Here is a 22,329-nt window from a genome sequence, read left to right as displayed (position 1 = left end):
GATGGAGTGGGAATTGGTTTGATTCAAGCAGCAGGAGAGGCTCTCTGTGCGTCCATGGAGAGAAGGGAGCCTTAAGGGACCACACTGGACACCACTGCGTCTCTTTCTCTCTGCATCTCTCTCTTCCCGGACTGTCCTTTAGCCTCATCCACTTCCCATCTCTTACTCCCCCTCTCTTTTTTCTCCTTTTCTGCCCCTTTCTACCCGTAATTCTCTCTCCCTCCCCATTCCTAGGCGCCGCCTCCACCACTCGGGCGCTGGGGCAGGAGTTGGGGGGAAGGGGAGAGCGCTGGCGGGGGCGGCGCCGGAGCTGGGGTGGGGCTGGGCGGGGAGGGGAGATCAAGGTCAGTACCGACCCGCAGATAGCCTTCTGGGCATCCCTCTGCGACTCTGGGCGGCCTCTACCTGCCGCGGGACCGAGGGGGCGGGGCGAGGGCGGGACGGGGGCGGTACCCGTGGGAGCGGAGGCGGGACCCCGAGTGGACAGAGGGCTACCGCTGCCGCAGTCGTCCCGGCGGGAGCTCGGGCTGCGGAACCGCGGGAGAAGGGTGGCGAGGCCGAAGACTGGGAGACCCCCCTGAAGGACTAGCGAGACTTGGAGACCAGAGATCCGCCTCGGGAGACCTGGGGTTCAGGGGGCGAGCGTATTTCTTTGCGCTCCCCGGGAGCGCGCGCGGGGGTCACCCCATGGCCGGGACTCCGGGCCGCGATCCTGGGGGGGGCCCTGGGATTTACTACCTTCTTGGATCCCTTCTCGCCGGACTGCTCGTCCCAGGGGCTATCGCCTTCAATCTGGACGTGATGGGCGCCCTGCGCAAGGAGGGCGAGCCGGGGAGCCTCTTCGGCTTCTCTGTGGCTTTGCACCGGCAGTTGCAGCCCCAACGCCAGAGCTGGTGAGTCACTGGACCCTCCCAGAATCCCGGTGCCTGAGCCACAGATGCCCACCCGCTGTCCCCGCGCTCCAGCTCTCAATCTTCCAGCTCCACCAAGACTCAGGTTGCCCACAGATATCCCACACTCCAGCCTAGAGCCTTGTCTCATCTGTCTTGCTTCTGAGACCAAGGGTCTTGCTTTGAGGATGAACTGGAGAGCGTGGTTCTTGTCTTGACTCAGAGCCCTAACTTGTATCCTTGCTCCAGTCCGAGGGCCTGTGGCTCTGCTCCTTCTTCAGGACACTGAACATTTTGCCTCTGCTTAGGGCAGGAGGAGAGAGAGGGAAAGGACAGAGAGGCTGAAGGTGCCATGGGAGGGATGGAGGGGAGACTCCAGAAATAACTTCCTGCCAGAGCATTGCCATGGGATGGAATGAGAGCAGCAGGAGTCTGGGAGGCCGGGAGAGACCTGCCACTTCTGTGGCTCAAGACCATGGGAAGGCTGGGACAGGACCTGGGAGGGCCTGGCAGTCTGCATAAGGTGGTTGGTGATAAAGAGTGGCAAAAAAACCAGAGCCCCTTCAAACTGCAGCAGCAGCAGCAGCAGCAGCAGCATCAGTGAGAGAGAGCCAGGAAGGATGCTGCCAGACTATTCCCCTTCCTCCTCAGGAAATTTCCAGCTTGGGGAATCTCAGCAGTGGGGGAAGGCAGGGAAGAGTGAGGGGCAGAGGACAGTTCTGGTTATTTTCTAATCAGTTCAGAACCCACAGGAGGAAGACACACTTGTGTGGGGGGCCTGGGACTGTCATGCGTGCTGCACTGTTGGTTCCAGCTCTGCGTATGGTTGGAAAAAGAGAGGCAGGGAGGGGAAGAAAGCCACCCATCCCTTCTTGCCAGGGGCCTTTTCTCTCCTAGGCCAGCACCTAAGCCACACTAAGTGTCCATTACTGGGATCAATGCTGTCCACTGGGGCTATCTTCTCCCCACTGCTGTGGCCTGGGGGTAGAGGAGAGGGACCAGAGCTCATTTCTCTTCCTCCCCTCAGGGAGGACCGGCTAGCTCTGATCCTTCTTATCCCGGTCATCAGGGAGCAGCGTCAGTGGTCCCCCAAACTTTGGAAGCGATAGTAAGCTACTGAGTTCATCTCTTCTTCAGCCTTCTCTCCACTTCCTCCCTCATCTCTGTCTCCCTCCCTCCCCTTTCCACCCATCTGCCAGAGTTCCAGGACTGGAGGCCTTTTTAGGACATGCTGAACTCTCTGAGCTATTTCCAGGCAAATTCTAGGTTATTTTTAATAGCTTGAACTCTTGTCATTTCCCCCTTGTCTCTGAAGGTGGCCCCTGATTCTCTCTTCCAGAGAGCCACGCTGAGGGCATTCCCAGAGGGGCCTGACCCCCTCACCCTGCTCTCACTCCAGCAGGGGGCGCTCTGCTCTCTGGTGGTATGTGAGAGGTCAGCTACCTTGCTAAGTCCTGGGCTTTGGGGTCTCAGGTTGCTTTCCCTAGTACTCACTTCTTGAAAGGCCTCAGCTATGTTGATGTCTTTTAATCTGGCCCTGAGTGCGACTTTGAAGTTTAACCGTCCTGGCTCTGTGGTTTCAACCTCATTTATTTCCATCAACTGGAAAATGGAGAAACACAATGGTACCACCCTATAGAGTTATCGTGGGTCTTGAAAGATTTCTTTTTTTTTATATATTACTCAATGAATTTGTTACATTTATAGTTGTACAGTGATCATCACAACCCAGTTTTATACTCCATCCCAAACCCCCAGCATCCCCCCACCCGAAAGAGTTCTTAATATATGTAAAATGCTGAGAATAGCACAAGGCCCCCAGTGAGTGCTGTGAAAGTACCTTTGTTCTTGTATGGAGATCCACAGAGCTGGTGAGTAGCTTTAGTCCCTTACAGAGAGCTTGGATCTAAAGGCTAGTCTGGAGGCTCCCCCCGCCCTGCCTGGGCTGAGCCAAACTTCCAGGCCAAGTACCCTCCCCAGAGGGCCACCCAGATTGAGAGAGTCAGAGAGGGCTGGGCTTGGGTCAGAGCCTGGAGCTTTGGGGAACTGAGAGGTGCAGAGGTAGTGGGCTACTCCGTCCACTGAGCCAGGCTCCCAGGGGGTCCCTTTCTCCTAGCTGCCATAGGTTTTTTTCCCCCCCGTCTTTCTTCAGTGGCTGCCGCTGTGGCTACTGTTCTTCCCAGAGGTCTGGGGTGGCTGAGGATCATGGGATACAGCCAAGAAGGGGTGTGTGGCTGGGGCAGAGGTGGAGAGGCTATGGGAACGCTTGCTCCAGGAGGGATGGTCTGGTCTTTTCTCCACCAAGAGTGGGGCTGGGTGTAGCTATGCACTCAGCTTCTTTCCTCCGTGTGAACCCCTCCCCTCCTCTCTGCTCCCCACCAGTGACCTCCAGGGGCACTGTAAGCCCTGGACACTGACTGTTAGCTTTTCCTGGTTCTTAGTTATGCTCTGACTAGCTGAGCCACTGGGTGTCTTTGTGATTCTGCATAACTTGTGGGTTCAGCAAACACATCTAGACACCTCCTAGGAGGCAAATGCAGAGATGAATAAGGCAGCCCGGGCCTCCAAGAGCTCTTCCTCTCCGGAGGTGGGGGCATATGGACTTGTCTGAAGCTTACCCACGCTCCCTAGTTTCTTTCTCTGCTGGGGGTACCCCCTTCTCCCTATCCCTCTCTACCTTTTTTGAAAAGTTTTTTTTTTTTTTTGTCTTTTTAGAGCTGCACCTGTGCCATATAGAGGTTCCCAGGCTAGAGGTTGAATTTGGAGCTGCAGCTGCCCGCCTACACCACAGGTGCAGCAACGCAGGATCTGAGCCGCATCTGCAACCTACACCACTGCTCATGGCAACGTTGGATCCTTAACCCACTGAGCGAGGCCAGGGATTGAACCCGCATCCTTGTGGATATGAGTTGGGTTCGTTGTCGCCGAGTGACAACAGGAACTTCGAAAAGTTAGTTTTTTAACCAGTTGTTGGGTGTGGTGGAAAAGGCACCAGTCTTGGAGTTAGGGTTTGAATTCCAGCAGACTGCTAATGTCTCTGAGTGAGTTTCCTCATCTGAAGGACAGGCTGAGAGTCCTCACATAGGATGGTGGTGAAGGTTAAATGAGATATGAGGGTTGCCTGCCTGGCCTGGTGCCTGGCACCCAGTAGAGAGTCATAGATGTTTAATTCCTCATATCCCTGGCATCTAGCTAGGGCCTGACCCATGGTAGGTGCTGACTAAATATTGCTTCCTTTTTTTCACTAGTGCTTGATGACAGATGGTAGGTTCTCAATTAATAAATAATTGTTAATGAATGCCCCGTGTATGCTCGCTTCCCTTCCATTCCCCCTCCCCCTCTCCTGTGACACTGGCTCTGACACGAGATGACAACTGCTAAGAAACAGGAGGAGTTGTGGGAAGGGAGAATGGCTCTGTGCCCCATCACAGCTGGCACAGTGCCCCCCAGATGCCTGTCTGCAGTATTGCCCCACATGGCTTTGGGGCCTTGCCCCCCCGCCCCCGCCCCAGTGAGGGAGCGAGAGGAAGTGAGCGGGGGAGAAAGGCCTTCAGGTTTTGCCCTGCTGCTGCTCTTGGGTCTCCTCCTGTGGAGAGAGGACCCTTGTAGCCAACTGGGTGCCGCTCTCCTCGCCTCGACCTCTCCTTCCCTCCTGGCCTGGGGGTTCAGCCCCGGGGGACCCAGGCAGCCTCCATTCCCAGCTTGGTCCTCCCCTGGGGATGAGGCCTTGGCTGTGATCATGGAAAATTGTCCTGCCAAGAAAGTTGCAGCTGGGAAGGCATCCGAGGGGGAGGTAGGGGAGCAGGCTGGGTGGGGGCAGGGTTGGGGGAGGAATGGGGAAGCCATGGATGTGGGGAGCAGAAGGAAGGATGGGGAGGGGGATTCAGGATGTGTGTGGGGGGAAATGGGACTGGAGATAGAATGGGAAACATGCCCCTCCCTCCATGCCAGCTGCAGTGCCTGAATCCTGGGCTGGCAGGATTTCTGGGTGCTGGGTTTTGGATGAGTCCCTTGATGAGGGGGTGAAGGACACAGACTTGTATCTGGTCTGTTGTCTGGCCTTCAAAGCTGGTCCCTGAGCCATCTCATGGGGCCCGTTTGGGCCCCTGGTGCTTTTTTTTCTTCTTTTCTTCTTTTTTTTTCAGGGCTGTACCCGCGGCATATGAAAGATCCTAGGCTAGGGGGTCCAATCAGAGCTGCAGCTGCCTGCCTACACCACAGCCACAGCAATGCCAGATCCGAGCTGCATCTGTGACCCAAGTTGCAACTTGCGGCAACGCTGGATCCTTTAATCCACTGATCGAGGCCAGGGATCGAACCCACATCCTCATGGATATTAGTTGCTTTCTTAACCCGCTGAGCCACAATGGGAACTTCTGGGCTCTTGTTAGGTTTGCTCCCAGCATTCTTGGCATTTCTGGGAGGGTTTCAACTGAACTGAGCTTGGGGGAGAGAGCAGAGCTTGGGGATGGGGCCAGGGAGGGTAGGGAAGTCCTGGTCAGGAACAGGTGTTGGGAACAGACGGTTCTTTCAAACAGGCAGTGCTGGCCAGACTGCTTGGGTTGGCGTGTGTGTGTGTGTGTGTGTGTGTGTGTGTGTGTCTACTTTGTATGTGGTCCCTCATCCAGATAGTATGTGCATACGTAATGTGATGATTGCACAGCCAAGTGTGTTAATTCGCCCTTACCAGGACATGGGAAAACTGACTTTTGGCCCTTCGCCTTAGTCTTTCAACACTCTGCCTGGACCCGAGGAGCTGGGCCTGGGCAGCTCTGGGGACATGGAGCATTCTGGCCACTAACTCCCGCCCCATCGTGCAGGCTGCTGGTGGGCGCTCCCCAGGCTCTGGCCCTGCCTGGGCAGCAGGCGAATCGCACCGGAGGCCTCTTCGCTTGCCCCCTGAGCCTGGAAGAGACCGACTGCTACAGAGTGGACATTGACCGTGGTGGTGAGGGCCCTGTGGGGGTGCGGTGGGGGAGCCCGTGAGGAGGGGTGGACTTGGTCTCCTCTCCTCCCCTAATTCCCTGTGTCCCATCTCCAGCCGATGTGCAGAAGGAGAGTAAGGAGAACCAGTGGTTGGGAGTCAGTGTTCGGAGCCAGGGGCCTGGGGGCAAGATTGTTGTGAGTACCGTATCTTCTTCTTCTTCTTCTTCTTTTTTTTTTTGATTTTAATATTTACCATTTTTGTTGGAAAAGATCATAAAAATTGATTTTTAAAAAGAGGGAGGGAGATCCCACTGTGGTGCAGTGGGTTAATGATCTGACTTGTCTCTGTGGAGTTGCCGGTTCTATTCCCAGCCCAGTGCAGTAGGTGAAGGATCTGGCATGGCCACAAGGTGTAGGTTGTAGCCGTGGCTTGGATTCAGTCCCTGGCCTGGGAACTTGCATATGCTGTGGGTGTGGCGGAAAAAAAAAAGAGAGAAAAACAGTTTGACTCTGTATCAGTAATAGAATTGCAGTCGGTGCCACTTCTTGTGACTATGTGCAAGAGTGGTGTGTGTGTGTGTGTGTGTGTGTGTGTGTGGTGTGCATATGCACAGATGTGCTTATAGAACTTAGGTTGGCCATATGGTCTGATGGCCTGGTTCCCAGGACCTCAGGGAGATATAAAAATGTGTAAGACATGGTCCCTGCCCTTATAAATTAAAAAACATCTAACCATCCATCCATCCATCCATCCATTTGTCAGACTTACTGAGAATCTTTTAAGCATCAGGCATTGTGCTCATTACTGAGGGAGGACATGTGAACAGAGGGAAAAGCCTGGTCCGTGCCTCAGTTAGCCTCCTGCATAGTTACGGAGAGTCTCATTCTCTCTCTTCTGTATCTCTCTCTTTACCTCTGTGTCATCACCAACACGCACAAACACAACTCACGGGGCATAATATGGTTTCTGTTAAGTGAGTGGTAGGGTCCCCAGTCTATAGACATCTGATGGAGGAGTAGAGAGCAAAGACCCCTGCAGGTGGAGGTGATTTGAGCCAGGATTTCAAGAATAAGCAGTAATTGGGGAGTGGAGAGGGGAGGAGGTTCCTTGCAGATGAGGTGGTGGCATTTAGAAAGGTTTAGAGGCAGGACGAAGCTGGGCGTGTTGGGGATATTCCCATCTGGCAGGATAAGGAGGCAGGAGTTCTGGGTGCCAGCTTAGTTGTGCTGTGGGTGCCCGGGCAGAATGTGGAACGAGGGCTTCTTCCTGCTGGGGTGAAGCAGTGGGTGCAGAGAAGATAGGGAAGGGCGTTATGTACATACCTGCCTAACACTGGGCAGGTGGTGGTGGCGGTGGTGCCCAAGTGATGCCCGCAGAGTGTGTGTTTATGTGTGTGTTTGTGCATGCATGTGCACATGTGCACCTCGCGTGCCCCTGGGTGCACATGAACCAGTGTCTGCCAAGTGTCCGCAAGTGGGCAGCGTGGCTTGAGCTGGTCCCTGGCCCTTGCAGTGGACCCATCCTCCTTTCCTCCCACAGACCTGTGCGCATCGATATGAGGCGCGGCAGCGTGTGGACCAGATCCTGGAGACGAGGGACGTGATTGGTCGCTGCTTTGTGCTAAGCCAGGACCTGGCCATCCGTGACGAGCTGGATGGTGGGGAGTGGAAGTTCTGCGAGGGGCGCCCCCAAGGCCACGAACAATTTGGATTCTGCCAGCAGGGCACGGCCGCTGCCTTCTCCCCCGACAGCCACTACCTCCTCTTTGGGGCCCCAGGAACCTATAACTGGAAGGGTGAGTCACTCCCTGCGGAGGGGAGAAGGGGATCAAGATGTCCCAGTACCTCGGAGAAGGGGTTGGGGATAGCACGTGGCCGAGCACGCCCATATGTTCACTGCCATGGAGCCCTGGGGCTCTGCCACGCCTCCCACCGCCGTCACGCCAGCACCCACAGGAACGGGGCTGTCTCCTCTCCTCTGCATGGCCGAGAGCTCCATCACCTGCTGGCATGAGCCCCACATGCCCGGTGGGGGCCCGCATGCTCCAACACACCAGCCCACACTTCATCACTCCCATTCCCATCTCCGCACGCTGCCACTGGCTGGGCTGACACTTGGTGAGTGTGATGCCAAGTCTGGGGGACCCTAGGCAGCTGGCGTTGGGGAGGGGGTGGAGATAGAGTTGGAAAGGAGAGGAGGGGCTTCCCTGGGTGCCTGTCTACTTCGTGTCCAGCTCGTGGGTGCTCCTGGCTCCCTGCCCTGGGCACTAACAGGTCTGTCCTTGCAGGCACGGCCAGGGTGGAGCTCTGTGCCCAGGGCTCGGCGGACCTGGCACATCTGGACGACGGGCCCTACGAGGCGGGGGGTGAGAAGGAGCAGGACCCCCGCCTCATCCCAGTCCCTGCCAACAGCTACCTTGGTAGGGACCCCTCCCGGCCCAGAGCTGCTCTAACCCTCTGCTCCTCTCTCTCGCCCTCCCTTCTCCATGCTCCCCCGTCCTTCTGTCTCTGTCTCTCTCTGTCTCCTCTCTCTGGTCTCTGTGTCTCTCTCGTGTTCTCTCTCCACTTTCTCCTCTTCTACCTTCTTGCCTCTCTGTCTGCCTCTGTCCGCCCTCCCCCGTGACCCCGCCTATGGATGTCCCTTCCCTGGTGTCCCCCCCTCCCCGCCCCGCCCCCCCCGCAGGGTTGCTCTTTGTGACCAACATTGATAGCTCAGACCCTGACCAGCTGGTGTATAAAACTTTGGACCCTGCTGACCGGCTCCCAGGACCAGCCGGAGACTTGGCCCTGAATAGCTACTTAGGTTTGTAAGCTCCCCTGCACGTCCTCCCGGGCCCTGGGCGCTTGGCCTGGCCTTCCCTCCTCTCTTGCCCGGCCCCCCAACACACACCCAGAGAAGTACCCATGGGGTCCAATTTACAGAAAAGAGCTGAGCCCAGTGACTGGCCCCAAGGAGAAGAGGCCCCAGGGGTGATAGCCTAGGGCCCTGAGAACGGGGGTCTCCATGGAGGAGATCCAGGTGGGCTGAGACTGTGCTGCAAGGAAGGAGGCGAGACCCCTGGGGGACTTTCTCTGAGGGGTGGGTGGTGGGCACATGGGGAGGAAGGTACAACTGTGCTGGTAAGTCCCTCTCATCATCTCATCTGCAGAAGATGAAGAAACGAGGCCTGGGAGATGTTTGGGTGAATCAAGTGCTTGCCCTCTTGTCTCCCCCCCACCCTCTCCCCCGGTCCCATCCATTGAAGACTTCCTCTCCCTGCCAGGGTGGTGGGAGTGGGGGGGCCGAGAAGGTGAATGGGAGGGGAGCCTGCTCTGTGCAAGAGGGGAGAGCAGCTCCCCGGGAATCTCCTTGGGTCCCTGCCCCAGCTGCTACAGCCTCAGCCCCCTGCGCAGTCACCTGGTTGTCTCAGCCGTTGCCTTTCTCCTTCCTCCCCAGTCACTGAGGCTGAGAGCATTGCATCTCTGGTGCCAAACTCCCATCTCTGGAAGGGGAAGGCTGCCAGGCCTCCGGGGGTGGGTGGGGAGGCAAGTGGTCCAGTGCTGGTGGTGGTGCCTTGGGGGGCACCTCCACCTCTTGGCAGGGTGGGAGGGGCTGCAACCCACCCTGGCTGGAAGTCTTGTGGGGACTGCTCACTGGTGAGTTGCCCCCGTCCAGGTTTCTCCATTGACTCGGGGAAGGGTCTGGTGCGAGCAGAGGAGCTGAGCTTTGTGGCAGGGGCCCCCCGTGCCAACCACAAGGGTGCCGTGGTCATTCTGCGCAAAGACAGCGCCAGTCGCCTGGTGCCCGAGGTTCTGCTGTCTGGGGAGCGCCTGACCTCCGGCTTTGGTTACTCGCTGGCTGTGGCTGATCTCAACAGCGACGGGTGAGAGTGGGGGGAGGGGAGTGGAGCCCGAGGGGGGCTGGCCTTTCCTCCTGACTCCCCTGACTTGCAAGGACCCCACACTGACTGTCTTCCTCTCCCCATAGCTGGACAGACCTGGTAGTGGGTGCTCCCTACTTCTTTGAGCGCCAAGAAGAGCTGGGGGGTGCCGTGTATGTGTACATGAACCAGGGGGGTCACTGGGCTGGGGTGTCCCCTCTCCGGCTCTGCGGCTCCCCCGACTCCATGTTTGGGATCAGCCTGGCTGTCGTGGGGGACCTCAACCAAGACGGCTTCCCAGGTGTGACTGGGGAAGGGTTTGGGGGGGGGGCTGGGCGGGGGGGGGGGCGGCTTCTGAGGGCTCAGGGAGAGAGGCAGCCTGGGCTCACGTCTGGGCTTCACCATTTACCAGCTTTGTGGCTTTGGGCAAGTACCCTTCCTGAGCTAGTGATACCTGCAGAGTAGCTGAGAGGATTAAAAATGACACATGTAAGATACCCAGGACTTCGTAGCCTCTCGATAAAATAGAAAACATAGCTCCTGTTGTGGCGGAGTGGGTTAAGAACCTGACTAGTCTCCATGAGGATGCGGGTTTGATCCCTGGCCTTGCTCAGCGAGTTAAGGATATGGCGTTGTCGTGAGCTGTGGTGTAGGCACAGATGTGGCTCGGATCCCATATGGCTGTGGCTGTGGTGTAGGCTGGCAGCTATGGCTCCTATTCGACCTCTAGCCCCGGGAGCTTCCATATGGTGCAGAGGTGGCCCTGAAAAGACAGGAAGGAAGAAAGAGAAAGAAAGAAAGAAAGGAAGAAAGAAAGAAGAAAACAACAAAAAAAGAACCAACCACCACCACCAACAAAAAAAACCACCAAAAAATACATCACCAAATGGAACTTAAAAAAAAGAAAACACAGGATACGGAACTGAGTGACTGAGGAAAGTTGGGGCTCGGACCTTGGGCCTCCCCATCCCCCACCCAGGTCTGATTGCCTCTCTCCCCCCTCTGCAGACATCGCTGTGGGCGCTCCCTTCGATGGGGATGGGAAAGTCTTCATCTACCATGGGAGCAGCCTGGGGGTTGTGGCCAAACCTTCCCAGGTGAGGGGAGTGGTTGGGATGCGGGAGTGGGGGTGGGTGATGGAGGGGGCGCAGCGGCAGAGGGCAGGGAGGCAGACACTGGGGGTGATGGGTGGGGAGGCTGAAAGTCTGGTCCCGCAGGTACTGGAGGGCGAGGCCGTGGGCATAAAGAGCTTTGGCTACTCTCTGTCGGGTGGCCTGGACGTGGATGGGAACCATTACCCGGACCTGCTGGTGGGCTCCCTGGCGGACACTGCTGTGCTCTTCAGGTGAGCCCTCCCTCTCTGCCACCTTCTACTTCCCCAGAGCCCCCTCCAGGGCCAGATCTGCCACTGAAGGGTCCACTGCCTCCCTCTTTCCCAGCCTTCTGTTCTCATGTTCCCCGTGCCCTTGACTCCCTATTCCCCAGGGCCAGACCCGTCCTCCACGTCTCTCACAAGGTCTCTATTCTTCCACCAACCATTGACCTAGAACAGCCCAACTGTGCTGGCGGCCACTTGGTCTGGTGAGGTGGCATCCTGGGGGAGGGCAGAGGGGTCTCCCTTGTCTGCCCAGTTCGGTACTGGGGCAGGAGTGGGCAGGAACCTTGGCTTATCGGCCTCACCTTTGCCCCCACAGCATAGATCTGAGGGTCTGTTTCAGCTACTCTGCATCGCCCAGCAGCTACAGCCCTGTTGTGGGTGAGTGCGCCCCCTTCCCTCCTCCCACCGCAGGGTTTCAGGGTGGGTCACTCCGAGGTGGAGAGAAGGGCTGATTGGAGCCCTTCCCCAGCTCACGGGCCCCTCCCCTCCCACCTGCCACAGCCCTGGATTACGTGTTAGATGGGGACACAGACCGGAGGCTCCGGGGCCAGGTCCCCCGGGTGACCTTCCTGAGCCGTAGCCCGGATGACCCCAAGCACCAGGCCTCAGGCACCGTGTGGCTGAAACACCAGCGTGACCAAGTGTGTGGGGACACCATGCTCCAGCTTCAGGTGGATGCTGACTCCTTGGCCTCCGAGGGTCATTGCTATTGCATCATCTCTTCTGGAGTCCTCTCAGCTTCTTCCCTAACACGCGCTCACACCTCATTCTAAGATCTTGACTTTGGGGAAAGCTCCGCTTTACCTGCTGCCTTCTGGCATCTCCTGTCAAGTCCTGCAGATGACAATGGCAGGTTCCGTCTTCACGTGTGGTCCTCAAAACCCTAAATCCTGGTTCCCTTGCCCACCCCAGTCGCTCTCTCTTCTCCTTGCCCAGTTCTCCATCTCTCTCTTTCATCTGCTTGAGCCTCTCTCCAGGTTTCAGGATCTGTCCTATGTCTGGCTGGGGCTTTGGGCGGGCCGGGGCCAGGGCCTGGGGGTTGCTCTTGTATCCACGTCTATCTTTGCTTTTCCAGGAGAATGTCAAAGACAAGCTTCGGGCCATTGTGGTGACCCTGTCCTATAGTCTCCAGACCCCTCGGCTCCGGAGACAGGCTCCGGGGCAGGGACTGCCCCCAGTGGCCCCCATCCTGAATGCCCATCAGCCCAGCACCCAGCGGACAGAGGTGAGCTTGGGTTCTGCTTTAGCCCAGGAAGAGGAACTTGGAGGGACAATGACCATGGTTCTTCACCAGTGACACCGTTCATACCTTGCAAAACTTCTTCACATGTTAACCTAATCATTCCTCATATCTCTAGGGACTCAGATGTACCTCAGATGTAAAATGCCCCAGTCATTCAGGGTCCCAGGGTGGCGGGGGGTCTGCCACATTCAGATGTGGTCTCCTGGGTCCTTAGGTCATTTCCATCCCAGTCAGCTGAAGGGGGAGCGTGGCGCTCAAATGGTTTTCTTGGCCGGTCTGGAAGTGCTGCTCTCCACTTCTGTTCATGGTCTAAGTCAGTGACACGCAAGAAAGGCTGAGGAAATGTGACCTTGCTGTGGACTAGTCCGCTGGTCTCTCCCACGGCAGAAAACTTGTAATAGTTCCATCGTTTTACTGATGAGGACACAGCTCAGCGTGGTTAAGGGACTGGCTCGATATCACACAGCTAGGAAGCTGCAGAGTTGGACCCGCTCTCCCCTGCCATACGTCCTGGCGACACATTCAGCCCCTGGGAATGACCCCCTCCTCAAATCTTTCCCCAGATCCACTTCCTGAAGCAAGGCTGTGGTGAAGACAAGATCTGCCAGAGTAATCTGCAGCTGGTCCACACCCGTTTCTGTGCCCGCGTCAGCGACACGGAGTTTCAGCCTCTGCCCATGTGAGGGGGAGCGAGGGAGCAGGTGGGGGTGGGAAGGCGAGAGTTCCTGGGGTGGAAGGCAGTCTGCTGGGAGGGCCAGGCAGGGGTGGGGCCGAGCCTGCGGGAAGGGGTTGGGGAGTTGGGGGGTTGGGGGGTTGGTGGTGGAAGGTGGGGAGCCCCTGCTCATAGCTCAGAAGTTGAGGGCAGTGATAGCCCACAGGGCGCCCCCCAGCAGGGCATGACGGTCCTTCAGCATACAGATAAATTGATGCAGTTCAAGTATGTCTCATTGTGAAGGCTTCATAACCCTGTGAGGAAGGAGTTATTATTAGCCCTGCTTTATAAATGGAGGATGGAGGTCAGGAGAGGTTAAGTGATTTGCCCAAAATCAGTAAGTGGTGGAGCTGGGACCAGAACGGAGGCCCCCTGACTCCCAGTCTTGATTCTCTCAAGTCTGAGGCTCAGACCAGTGTGCGAGGTGCTTTGGGGAGACTGTGGGTGGGAGGAGAGGTTCTGGAATAGGGCAGGTGCAGCATGCCTGGGGGAGGGGCGGGGGTGGGGGTGGGGCGAGAGGCGGGGCGAGGTGTTCAGATCTTAGAGTGCATGGGATCTGACCCTCCAGGGATGCGGATGGGACGACAGCCCTGTTTGCGCTGAGTGGGCAGCCCGTCATCGGCCTGGAGCTGAAGGTCACCAATCTGCCCTCAAACCCAGCCCAGCCACAGGCTGACGGGGATGACGCCCACGAAGCCCAGCTCCTGGTCACCCTCCCCGCCTCTCTGCACTACTCAGGAGTCCGGGCCCTGGACTCTGCGGTGAGGACCCAGGGCTGGGTGGGGGTGGGGTCCTGGGGCCTCCGGTAACCCAAGCTGACCTCTCCTTCCGCCCCAATCCAGGAGAAGCCGCTGTGCCTGTCCAATGAGAATGCCTCCCACGTCGAGTGTGAGCTGGGGAACCCCATGAAGAGGGGCGCCCAGGTTGGCGCATCTGCCCTTATCCCTGACTGAGTGGCTCTCTAACCCCTGACCTCTCCCCAAGGCCCTCGCCCTCCCGGACGCTAATCTTCCTCCACCCTTGGTGCAGGTCACTTTCTACCTCATCCTTAGCACCTCGGGGATCACCATTGAGACCACGGAGCTGGAGGTGGAGCTGCAGTTGGCCACGTGAGGCTCCTGGGGCCAGGGTGGATGAGGGCGGGGGCAGCTGGCTTGAAGTCCCCCTGGGAGGGGCCCTGCTGTCCTCACCTGACCCTTGGGGGCGGTGCCTGTGCCCGCTGCCCACACCTGCCCCTGTCGCGCTCCAGGATCAGTGAGCAGGAGCTGCATCCGGTCTCTGCCCGCGCCCGTGTCTTCATCGAGCTGCCGCTGTCCATCACGGGGTAAGTCCAGCCCAGGCGGGCACCTCCCCCGGAGGGGTGGGCGTTGCTCCTCCTCGAACCCAGACCTGGGACCCGCCTAACCTGGCCTGACCCTCCTGACCCTCCATCAGGCCCCAGGCTCCTCAGCCCCTGTTCTGACCTCTTCTCTCCAGGGTGGCCATTCCCCAGCAGCTCTTCTTCTCCGGCGTAGTGCGGGGTGAGAGCGCCATGCGGTCTGAGCGGGATGTGGGCAGCAAGGTCAAGTATGAAGTCACGGTGAGTGTCCCGGTGAAGTCCCTGCCTTCTTGGCACAGAGGACAAGCTGAGTCATGTCCCAAGGGCTGTGGCTCTTCTCCTGGGTGGCAGCCTGGTGGTCGGGTGCGTTTGAGGCCATTGCCAGCTCCCGGGTCTTGGCTGTGGGCAGGTGTTTGTGTTGGGGCCTCAGTTGACCATTTCCTGCTCATTCCTGACGGGTGTCTCATCTGCTGGTCTGGGGAGGCCATGAGGGCCCAGAGGAGCGTCTCTGCCCGAGGCCTCAGCTGGGGGAAGGGGACGTGGGAGGAGGGCTGTCTCTCCCCAGAACTCTGCCCTTGCTTGGCTGGGGCCTCCCCGCACCTCCTGGTGACATCTCCGGGTTTTCCTGGCTTCGGGGTGGGCAGAGAATGGTGCCTGGATCTAGGATCCTGAGTCTTTTTTTTTTTTTTTGTCTTCTTAGGCCGCACCCGCGGCATATGGAGGTTCCCAGGCTAGGGGTCATATCAGAGCTGTAGCCACCAGCCTACGCCACAGCCACAGCAATGCAGGATCCAAGCCATGTCTGCGACCTACACCACAGCCCATAGCAACACCAGATCCTTAACCCACTGAGCAAGGCCAGGGATCGAACCCGCATCCTCATGGATGCTAGTTGGGTTCGTTAACCATGACAGGAACTCTGCTGAGTCTTTTGGAAGCCAGGCTTCCTGAGGCCCTGCCCACAGCCCCCCAACCCCTTCATCCCTGTGGATTTAGGGTCTGTCTTTCATACTCTCTGTTTCCACAGGTCTCCAACCAAGGCCAGTCACTCAATACCCTGGGCTCTGCCTTTCTCAACATCATGTGGCCCCACGAGATTGCCAATGGGAAGTGGCTGCTGTACCCCATGCGCGTGGAGCTGGAGGGCGGGCAGGGGCCTGGGCAGAGGGGACTCTGTTCCCCCAGGCCCAACATCCTCTACCTGGTGAGGCTGAGGTGTGGTGGGCTGGGTGCTGAAGCAGGGTGGGTGGGGTCAGACTCTGGGAAGGGTGCTGCGGGGTTGGGGGCGTGTGGGTGAGCGGGGAGGGGTGGGGGTAGGAAGGTGCTGGAGGGGAGATGCCATCTTAGGATTGCTGCGTTGGAGGGACCTTCACGGGCTCCCTCCCCACCTCAGGATGTGGACAGCAGGGACAGGAGGCGGCGGGAGCTGGGGCGGCCAGAGCAGCAGGAGCCTCGGGAACAGCCGGAGCCCAGCACCTCCTGGTGGCCAGTGTCCTCTGCTGAGAAGAAGAAAAACATCACCCTGGTGAGGACAGGGCACATGTGCTGCAGCCAGACTGGGGGGAGCGTGGCAGAGGATGCTGGGGGGTGGGGAGCGCATGGAGCTTCAGGGTGGGTGGCCTGTCAGAGGTGTGATGATCAGACCCCTGGGGCAAGTTGGCGAGACAGGTCATGTCATGCTTGTGGGGCAGCTGCTGCAGCCACAGCTTCCCCCACACTCACCAGGTGTTCCTTCCAGAGCAGGGCCCTTATCTACAGCCAGTTAGTTACCCAGGAGTCGATTCTCCTTGCATTTACATAAAAGATCACATTTTATAGGGGGTGGGATGGTTTTAGCTCCTCGAGATCTGTTTGTTGTTCTTTTGCATTCTTTTGGACAAAAAGTCCGTATGCATAGGGAGACCTGCTTGATTTTCACAATGTCAAAAATACTAAGTTTTAAACGGTTTTAATAAGTTGATAGTATATTTATGGGACTCACTAAGTCTATCCTTTTTGAGCCGTTTTGCCTCCCTTTTTCCTGCCCGGTTCACATTGGTTTGCGCCTGAAGCGGATTTATGGAGCAGGCTAGCGTACTCTGCCCTGTCCCTTCTAGGATGGCGCTGGCAGTGAGATTGTGGAGGGACACAGATTAGGGAGGTGCTTGGCCTGGTGGCAAGAAGGTGAATCCCAGGTGTGGAAGGATGGACAACAGAGGCAAAATGTCAAGGAGACCTTTGCAGGGGGAGGTCAGCAGTTGGGCCAGCTCTGGTGGCATCTGTCTGGGAGGGAGTTTCACTGGCCCATCCCTCCTGGGGCCTCCGTTTCTCTACTACCCTGAGAGCCTGGTGCGAAACAAACAAAGGCACCTCAGGAGTACCACGAACTTGTGTAATTGCTGTTTTCCTATTATATGTTTTCTCCATGTGACTGATTTCTCCTGAAAGGCTACTCCCCCCCACCCCCCTTTTATTTGGTTGCATTCGTAGCATGCAGAATTTCCTGGGCCAGAGATGGAACCTGTGCCACAGCAGTGACAATGCTGGATCCTTCACCTGCGGAGCCACCAGGGAACTCCCAGGGCCACTCTTTTTTTTTTTTTGTCTTTTTGCCTTTTCTGGGGCCGATCCTGGAGCATATGGAGGTTCCCCGGCTAGGGGTCTAATTGGAGCTGTAGCCACAGGCCTACGCCAGAGCCACAGCAACGTGGGATCCGAGCTGCATCTGCAACCTACACCAGACCTCACAGCAACGCCAGATCCTTAGCCCACTGAGCAAGGCCAGGAATCGAACCTCAGCTTCATGGTTCCTAGTCGGATTCGTTAACCACTGAGCCACGACGGGAACTCCCAGGGCCACTCTTTTTGATAAGAACTTTGAAATGGATACTTTTACTTAAGATGACTTTTAGACACATTAACCAAGAATTCTTGAATTGTTTAAAGTGGTGAAATAAAGGATGATGTAAAGAATACGAACACTCCCCAAACCATTCTTCTGTATAGGAGGTGTGATGAATAGAACATTAACTTTTAGGCAAAAGAGGAGTTCTGGTGTGGCTCAGTGGAAAAGAATCCCACTAGTGTCCATGAGGATGTGGGTTTGATCCCCGGCCTCGCTCATGTGGGTCAGGGATGTGGCATTGCCCGAGCTCTGGTATAGGCTGACAGCTGCAGCTCTGATTCCACCCTCTTGCCTGGGAACATCCATATGCCATGGGTGTGGCCCTAAAAAGCAAAAATAAATAAAAATAAAAGCTACTCGCACTGTGCCTTTAAATTTTTTTTTTTTTTTTTTAAGGCAATGAGCCATTAGGTGAGATTGGGCCAAATAGATTTAGGTCAGGCCTGGAAGGAAGAGGGCCTAAGTCCTCTGTCCCCTCAGCAGCTGTTGGGCCAGCCTTCTCCTCCTTCACTGAGTTTGGGTTTCACAGAGGAGTACAGCTTTGCCCACTCTGGGCCAAATACCTGCTCCACTTCTTACCTGAGGCAGGGTACCTGGCCTCTTTGAACTTTAATTTCCTAGTTTGAAAAATGGGGATGATAATAAGATGCCCCTTGCAGGACAGTTGTGAATTTAAATGAGTTAAGTTAAATGAGTAAGCACTACCACTTGTGCATAGTAGGTGCTCAGTAAATGGGACTGTCATTAGGTAGCATAAGCATCTACTGGGGAAGCTACTCTGCCTGTTGCTGTCAAGAGACCCCCTCCCTGCCCCCCATGTCAAATAGCCCAGATTTGAGGTAGGCTGCTCTTTTGGACCATAGGAATGGTCTGGGAAGACTTCCTGGAGGAGGGGGGTTTCCTGGAATCCAGGAAAGGAAAAATGGGAGAGATATTGAGTGAGAAGCCAGGAGACGAAGGGCTCATGGAGGGATGGAAGAAGGCCCAGGGAAGACTGAGTGACCATGTTTGTCTGGGCCGTGGGTACCCCAATGGGCATGGGGCCATGTGGCTCAAAGCCCTCCTTGTCCTTGTCCCCAGGACTGCGCCCGGGGCACGGCCAACTGCGTGGTGTTCAGCTGCCCTCTCTACAGCTTTGACCGCGCGGCTGTGCTGCATGTTTGGGGTCGCCTCTGGAATAGCACCTTCCTGGAGGTGAGAACACCGCTGGGCGCTGGATTGGGCACCCTCTTCTCCAGCCGCCCCTCTGGACTCACTTCTCCTTCTACCCTCCCTGTCCAAATGCAGCACACTCTTTGCCCATTGCATTTGCAGCTTCAGGTGCTGGGGGAAGGTGGGGCCGCAGGCACTTCAGAGGGTCTCCTTGCATGTGCCCTTAGGAGTACTCAGCTGTGAAGTCCCTGGAGGTGATTGTCCGAGCCAATATCACCGTGAAGTCCTCCATCAAGAACTTGCTGCTCAGAGATGCCTCCACGGTGGTAAGCTGCTGCAGGGCTGGGGAGCTGGGGCTGGGGCATCTCTCTCTTCTCTCCTGTGGCTCCTTTGTCTCCAGCCCTTGTTCCCTTAACCCCTCATTCTCCAGATCCCAGTGATGGTGTACTTGGACCCCGTGGCTGTGGTGGCAGGAGGAGTCCCCTGGTGGGTCATCCTCCTGGCTGTACTGGCTGGGCTGCTGGTGCTGGCGTTGCTGGTGCTGCTCATGTGGAAGGTGAGGCTTGGGGGAGGTGCCGGGGCTGGGCCCCGCCTGGTCAGGCAGGTGGACTTTGGTGGTGGGGTTCTCTCACCACACACTCTCCCATTTATCCAGCAAATCTGCATTGAACACTTACCCTGTGTGTACCAGGGACTCTATCTGGCCCTGGATGTTTCAGAGATAAGTCAGATGCAGATCTTATTCTCAGGGATTTTACAATTCGGTGGGAGAGGGGAGCCTCGCAGTCAAGGATAAGTCAGAGGGCTAAGTCAGGGAAGTGCAGGAGTTCCCTTTGTGGCTCAGCGGTAAGGAACCCAGCTAGCATCCATGAGGATTTGGGTTCAATCCCTGGCCTCACTCAGTGGGTTAAGGATCAGGTGTTGCCATGAACTGTGGTGTAGATTGCAGACCCGGCTTGGATCTGGTGTTGCTGTGGCTGTGGTATAGGCCAGCCATTGCAGCTCCAATTCAACCCCTAGCCTGGGGAAAGAAAAGAAAAGAAAAGAAACAAGAGAAGAAAATTCAGTGGAAATTCAGAGGGGGGAATGCTTGAGAGCAGAGGGTCCTGGAAGAAGTGGGGATAGTAGGAGCTGGATGTGGGGCGATGGAAGGAAGCCATGGAGGCAGGGGAGTGTGGTCTGATTTAACGAGAACATGGTGGGTAAGGCTGGGAAGGAAACCATGGCCAAGAAAAGCAACCAATATGGAGAACTGCCTCGGGGAACCATCACCAGGACTGAACGTGGAACCTCCACATACCAGGCTCTCTGCAGAACCATTGTTGTACACACAGAGTGTGGCCAGAAACACATTTGCTCTGTGGGCTCCACCTGAGAGCACATGCATGCATATGCCAGCACAGAGAATCACGTACATCGCCGTGGTCAGCCCCTGAACCAGAGGCTGCATCCAGTTCTGTGGAACCATGCGTGCCCTTCGGGCTCTATGGAGACGCCCCCTCACCCCAGGACCAATCACAGACCAAGCACACCCTCATGCAAATATGGGTCAGCATTGGGCCAACCCTCTGGGCATTTAGACTGTTGGGAGCCTTGCCATTCTTTTTTAAATTTTAATTATTATTATTATTTTTTTGTCTTTTTGCCTTTTCTAGGGCCGCTCCTGTGGCATATGGAGGTTCCCAGGCTAGGGGTCGAATTGGAGCTGTAGCCACTGGCCTACGCCAGAGCCACAGCAATGCTGGATCCTAGCTGCGTCTGCGACTTACACCACAGCTCACGTCAATGCCGGATCCTTAACCCACTGAGAAAGGCCAGGGATTGAACCTGCAACCTCGTGGTTCCTAGTCAGATTCGTTAACCACTGCGCCACGACGGGAACTCCAGCCTTGCCATTCTTAAGGGAGATTGATGCCTTCTAGAAACTGGCTCCAGAATCTCTGCTCCCTGCACCCGTAGAAGGGGGATAAAGCAGAGATGGGGACCCTGCCCCTTCTCAGTCTCCCATCTGCCACCTCTGTGCTCCCCTCCTCCTTACCTCCCAGTGTGGCTTCTTCCATCGGAGTGGCCAGAGCTCATCTTTCCCCACCAACTATCACCGGGCCCGTCTGGCCGTGCAGCCCTCGGCCGTGGAAGCTGGGGGTCCAGGGACTGTGGGGTAATTGTGGTGTGTGCACATGTGTGTGTGTGTGTGCAAATAAGGGTGCGCACGTGCGGGTCTATATGTGCGTGAGTGTGAGGACCAGGAATGTGTAGGGTGGAGAAAGGAGGCTGCACGAAGGTGTGTGAATTCCAGGACCTGGGGCGGGAGGTGACTGTTAGGATGAGGTTATGAGGGTGAGTGTGCACAGCCTGGGGCATGCACAAGGGGCGGGGGGGGGGGGGCTCCTGGAGTGTGAGCATGCGGGAGTGCAGGGAGGTGCCATGCATGTCTTTCATGTGGGCATGAATGTGCAGATGAAAGTGCAAGGAGGTGCGGTGCAGTCGAGCATGTAGGAGTCTTGGGGAGTCCTGAGTGGGAGTGTGTGAGGGGCACATTTCCTTCTTGATATGTAAGGGCCAGCATGTTCATGACTTTGGGAGGGTCCAGGCTACGATATTCATAGAGGAGTGGGTGTTGCCGTCGGGAGGTGCTGCCCCGTACCCAAGAGATGTGTGTGGGGGGCTTGAGAGGAATCATTCTGGAGTTTCCAGGGGTCTCAGAAGCCGTGATTTTCCTCAGATCTTGTTGGTATTGGGGATGTTACTGGGGATCTTACAAAGCTTGGGGTGCTGGTGGTGGAAAGCTTTGGGGTCAGCGGTCCTGATGTTGTACCTTCAACCCCCTCTTTCAGGGTCCTGCACCCCAGGCCCCCCTTGTGGTCTTTCTCTTGCTGTGAGTGAGAACCTGGGCACCCAGCATGGATGGCGGCACCCGTGGGGGCTCTGACTACACTAGCTCTGTCCCACCTAGCTCCTTTCTGCTGCCGTTGGTGCTTTCTGTCCCAGGGATGGTGGAGGCAAGAAGCTGGGCCGTGCGGGGCATCTGCTCCCAGGACCTCAGCCCCGCAGCCCTGCAGACTCCTCATGTCCGGCCTGCTGTCCTTCCAGATGGGATTCTTCAAGCGAGCGCGGTACCGGTACCCCGAAGCCACCGTGCCCCAGTACCATGCGGTGAAGATCCCGAGGGAAGACCGGCAGCAGTACAAGGAGGAGAAGACAGGCACCATTCTGAGGAACAACTGGGGAAGCCCCCGGCGGGAGGGCCCCGACGCACACCCCATCCTGGCTGGGGATGGACACCCCGAGCTGGGCTCCGATGGGCATCCTGTGCCAGGCACTGCCTAGCCTCCTCGGTCCCAGCCTGGCCCGTGGGGCCCATGCACCCCTTCCCCAGGGATGGGGATGAAGAGGGTAGACCTGGTAGCTGGTGTCCCATCAGGGTTTGGTACCATCTGTTTCCTCAGGGGCACCTTCTCCCCATGAGGACCACCCCCAAACCTCCCCTTAGGATGCTGTGAGATGCGGGGATAGATCAAGGATGAGTCGTTGGGGAGGGGGAGAAGGGCAGCAATATCCTGAGGCAACGGTGTCCCTCCCTCTCCCATTCACCCTGTGGGACGGGACCCCAAAGACCTGTCTCCCTGAAAGTGCCTTAAGCCCAGAGAGCGGGGAGGAGGTTATGTCGCTGACTCAGGGGCTCTTTCCTTCCTAGCATCCCCTCTCCTCTGACCTTAGTTTGCTGCATCGGTCTAGTGGATTTTGTCTATTTATTAAAACAGATATTTGAGGACAAAACCTCTGGCTCCTTTGCTGAGTCCTGCTCCCTCTCACTGGGGGTCTCCGGAGAGGACCGGTTTCCCTCTGCATCCCCACTGCTCAGGACAGAGGTGGTGGTGGGACGGGGGACTGGGGGCTGGGCAGGGGTACAGGGGTAGTGACTTCTGTGACCAGGTCCTTGAGGCATGTGAGTGTGGTCTCAGGAGG

At 57.0% G+C, this 22,329-nt stretch overlaps 1 protein-coding gene across 5 annotated transcripts; it reads left to right on the top strand.

Annotated features, from left to right (window-relative positions):
• Positions 1–474: 474 nt before the first annotated feature.
• Positions 475–22,140, top strand: ITGA7 (integrin subunit alpha 7). Of its 5 annotated transcripts, XM_047786839.1 has the most exons (27): positions 591–893; positions 5,711–5,838; positions 5,932–6,011; positions 7,357–7,612; positions 8,105–8,182; positions 8,500–8,619; positions 9,472–9,679; positions 9,784–9,977; positions 10,685–10,773; positions 10,894–11,021; positions 11,162–11,257; positions 11,371–11,432; positions 11,556–11,725; positions 12,130–12,279; positions 12,861–12,976; positions 13,578–13,770; positions 13,852–13,932; positions 14,039–14,118; positions 14,259–14,333; positions 14,486–14,588; positions 15,355–15,531; positions 15,721–15,852; positions 18,292–18,405; positions 18,591–18,689; positions 18,794–18,919; positions 20,409–20,521; positions 21,454–21,619. In XM_047786839.1, exons 1-27 carry the CDS (start codon positions 688–690, stop codon positions 21,518–21,520), a joined length of 3,441 nt encoding a protein of 1,146 aa, XP_047642795.1. In that variant the 5' UTR covers positions 591–687; the 3' UTR covers positions 21,521–21,619. The 5 variants fall into 5 exon arrangements, with proteins under 5 accessions (XP_047642797.1, XP_047642798.1, XP_047642796.1 ...); XM_047786841.1 differs by lacking the exon at positions 20,409–20,521 and having other exon boundaries at positions 475–893; positions 21,454–22,140; XM_047786843.1 differs by lacking the exon at positions 20,409–20,521 and having other exon boundaries at positions 8,105–8,236; positions 21,454–22,140.
• The last annotated feature ends 189 nt before the right edge of the window (positions 22,141–22,329 follow it).

The sequence above is a fragment of the Phacochoerus africanus genome, chromosome 7 (assembly GCF_016906955.1).
Source record: "Phacochoerus africanus isolate WHEZ1 chromosome 7, ROS_Pafr_v1, whole genome shotgun sequence".
NCBI lineage: Eukaryota > Metazoa > Chordata > Mammalia > Artiodactyla > Suidae > Phacochoerus > Phacochoerus africanus.
This window is presented reverse-complemented; position numbering and strand designations above follow the sequence as displayed.

Bases quoted from the DNA above. Each gene is read 5' to 3' on its own strand.
- ITGA7 (XM_047786843.1), top strand. From the start codon at position 688: ATGGCCGGGACTCCGGGCCGCGATCCTGGGGGGGGCCCTGGGATTTAC. The intron at 894-5,710 runs GTGAGTCACTGG...CCCATCGTGCAG, and splicing joins CAGCCCCAACGCCAGAGCTG to GCTGCTGGTGGGCGCTCCCC. The intron at 9,978-10,684 runs GTGTGACTGGGG...CCCCCTCTGCAG, and splicing joins CAACCAAGACGGCTTCCCAG to ACATCGCTGTGGGCGCTCCC.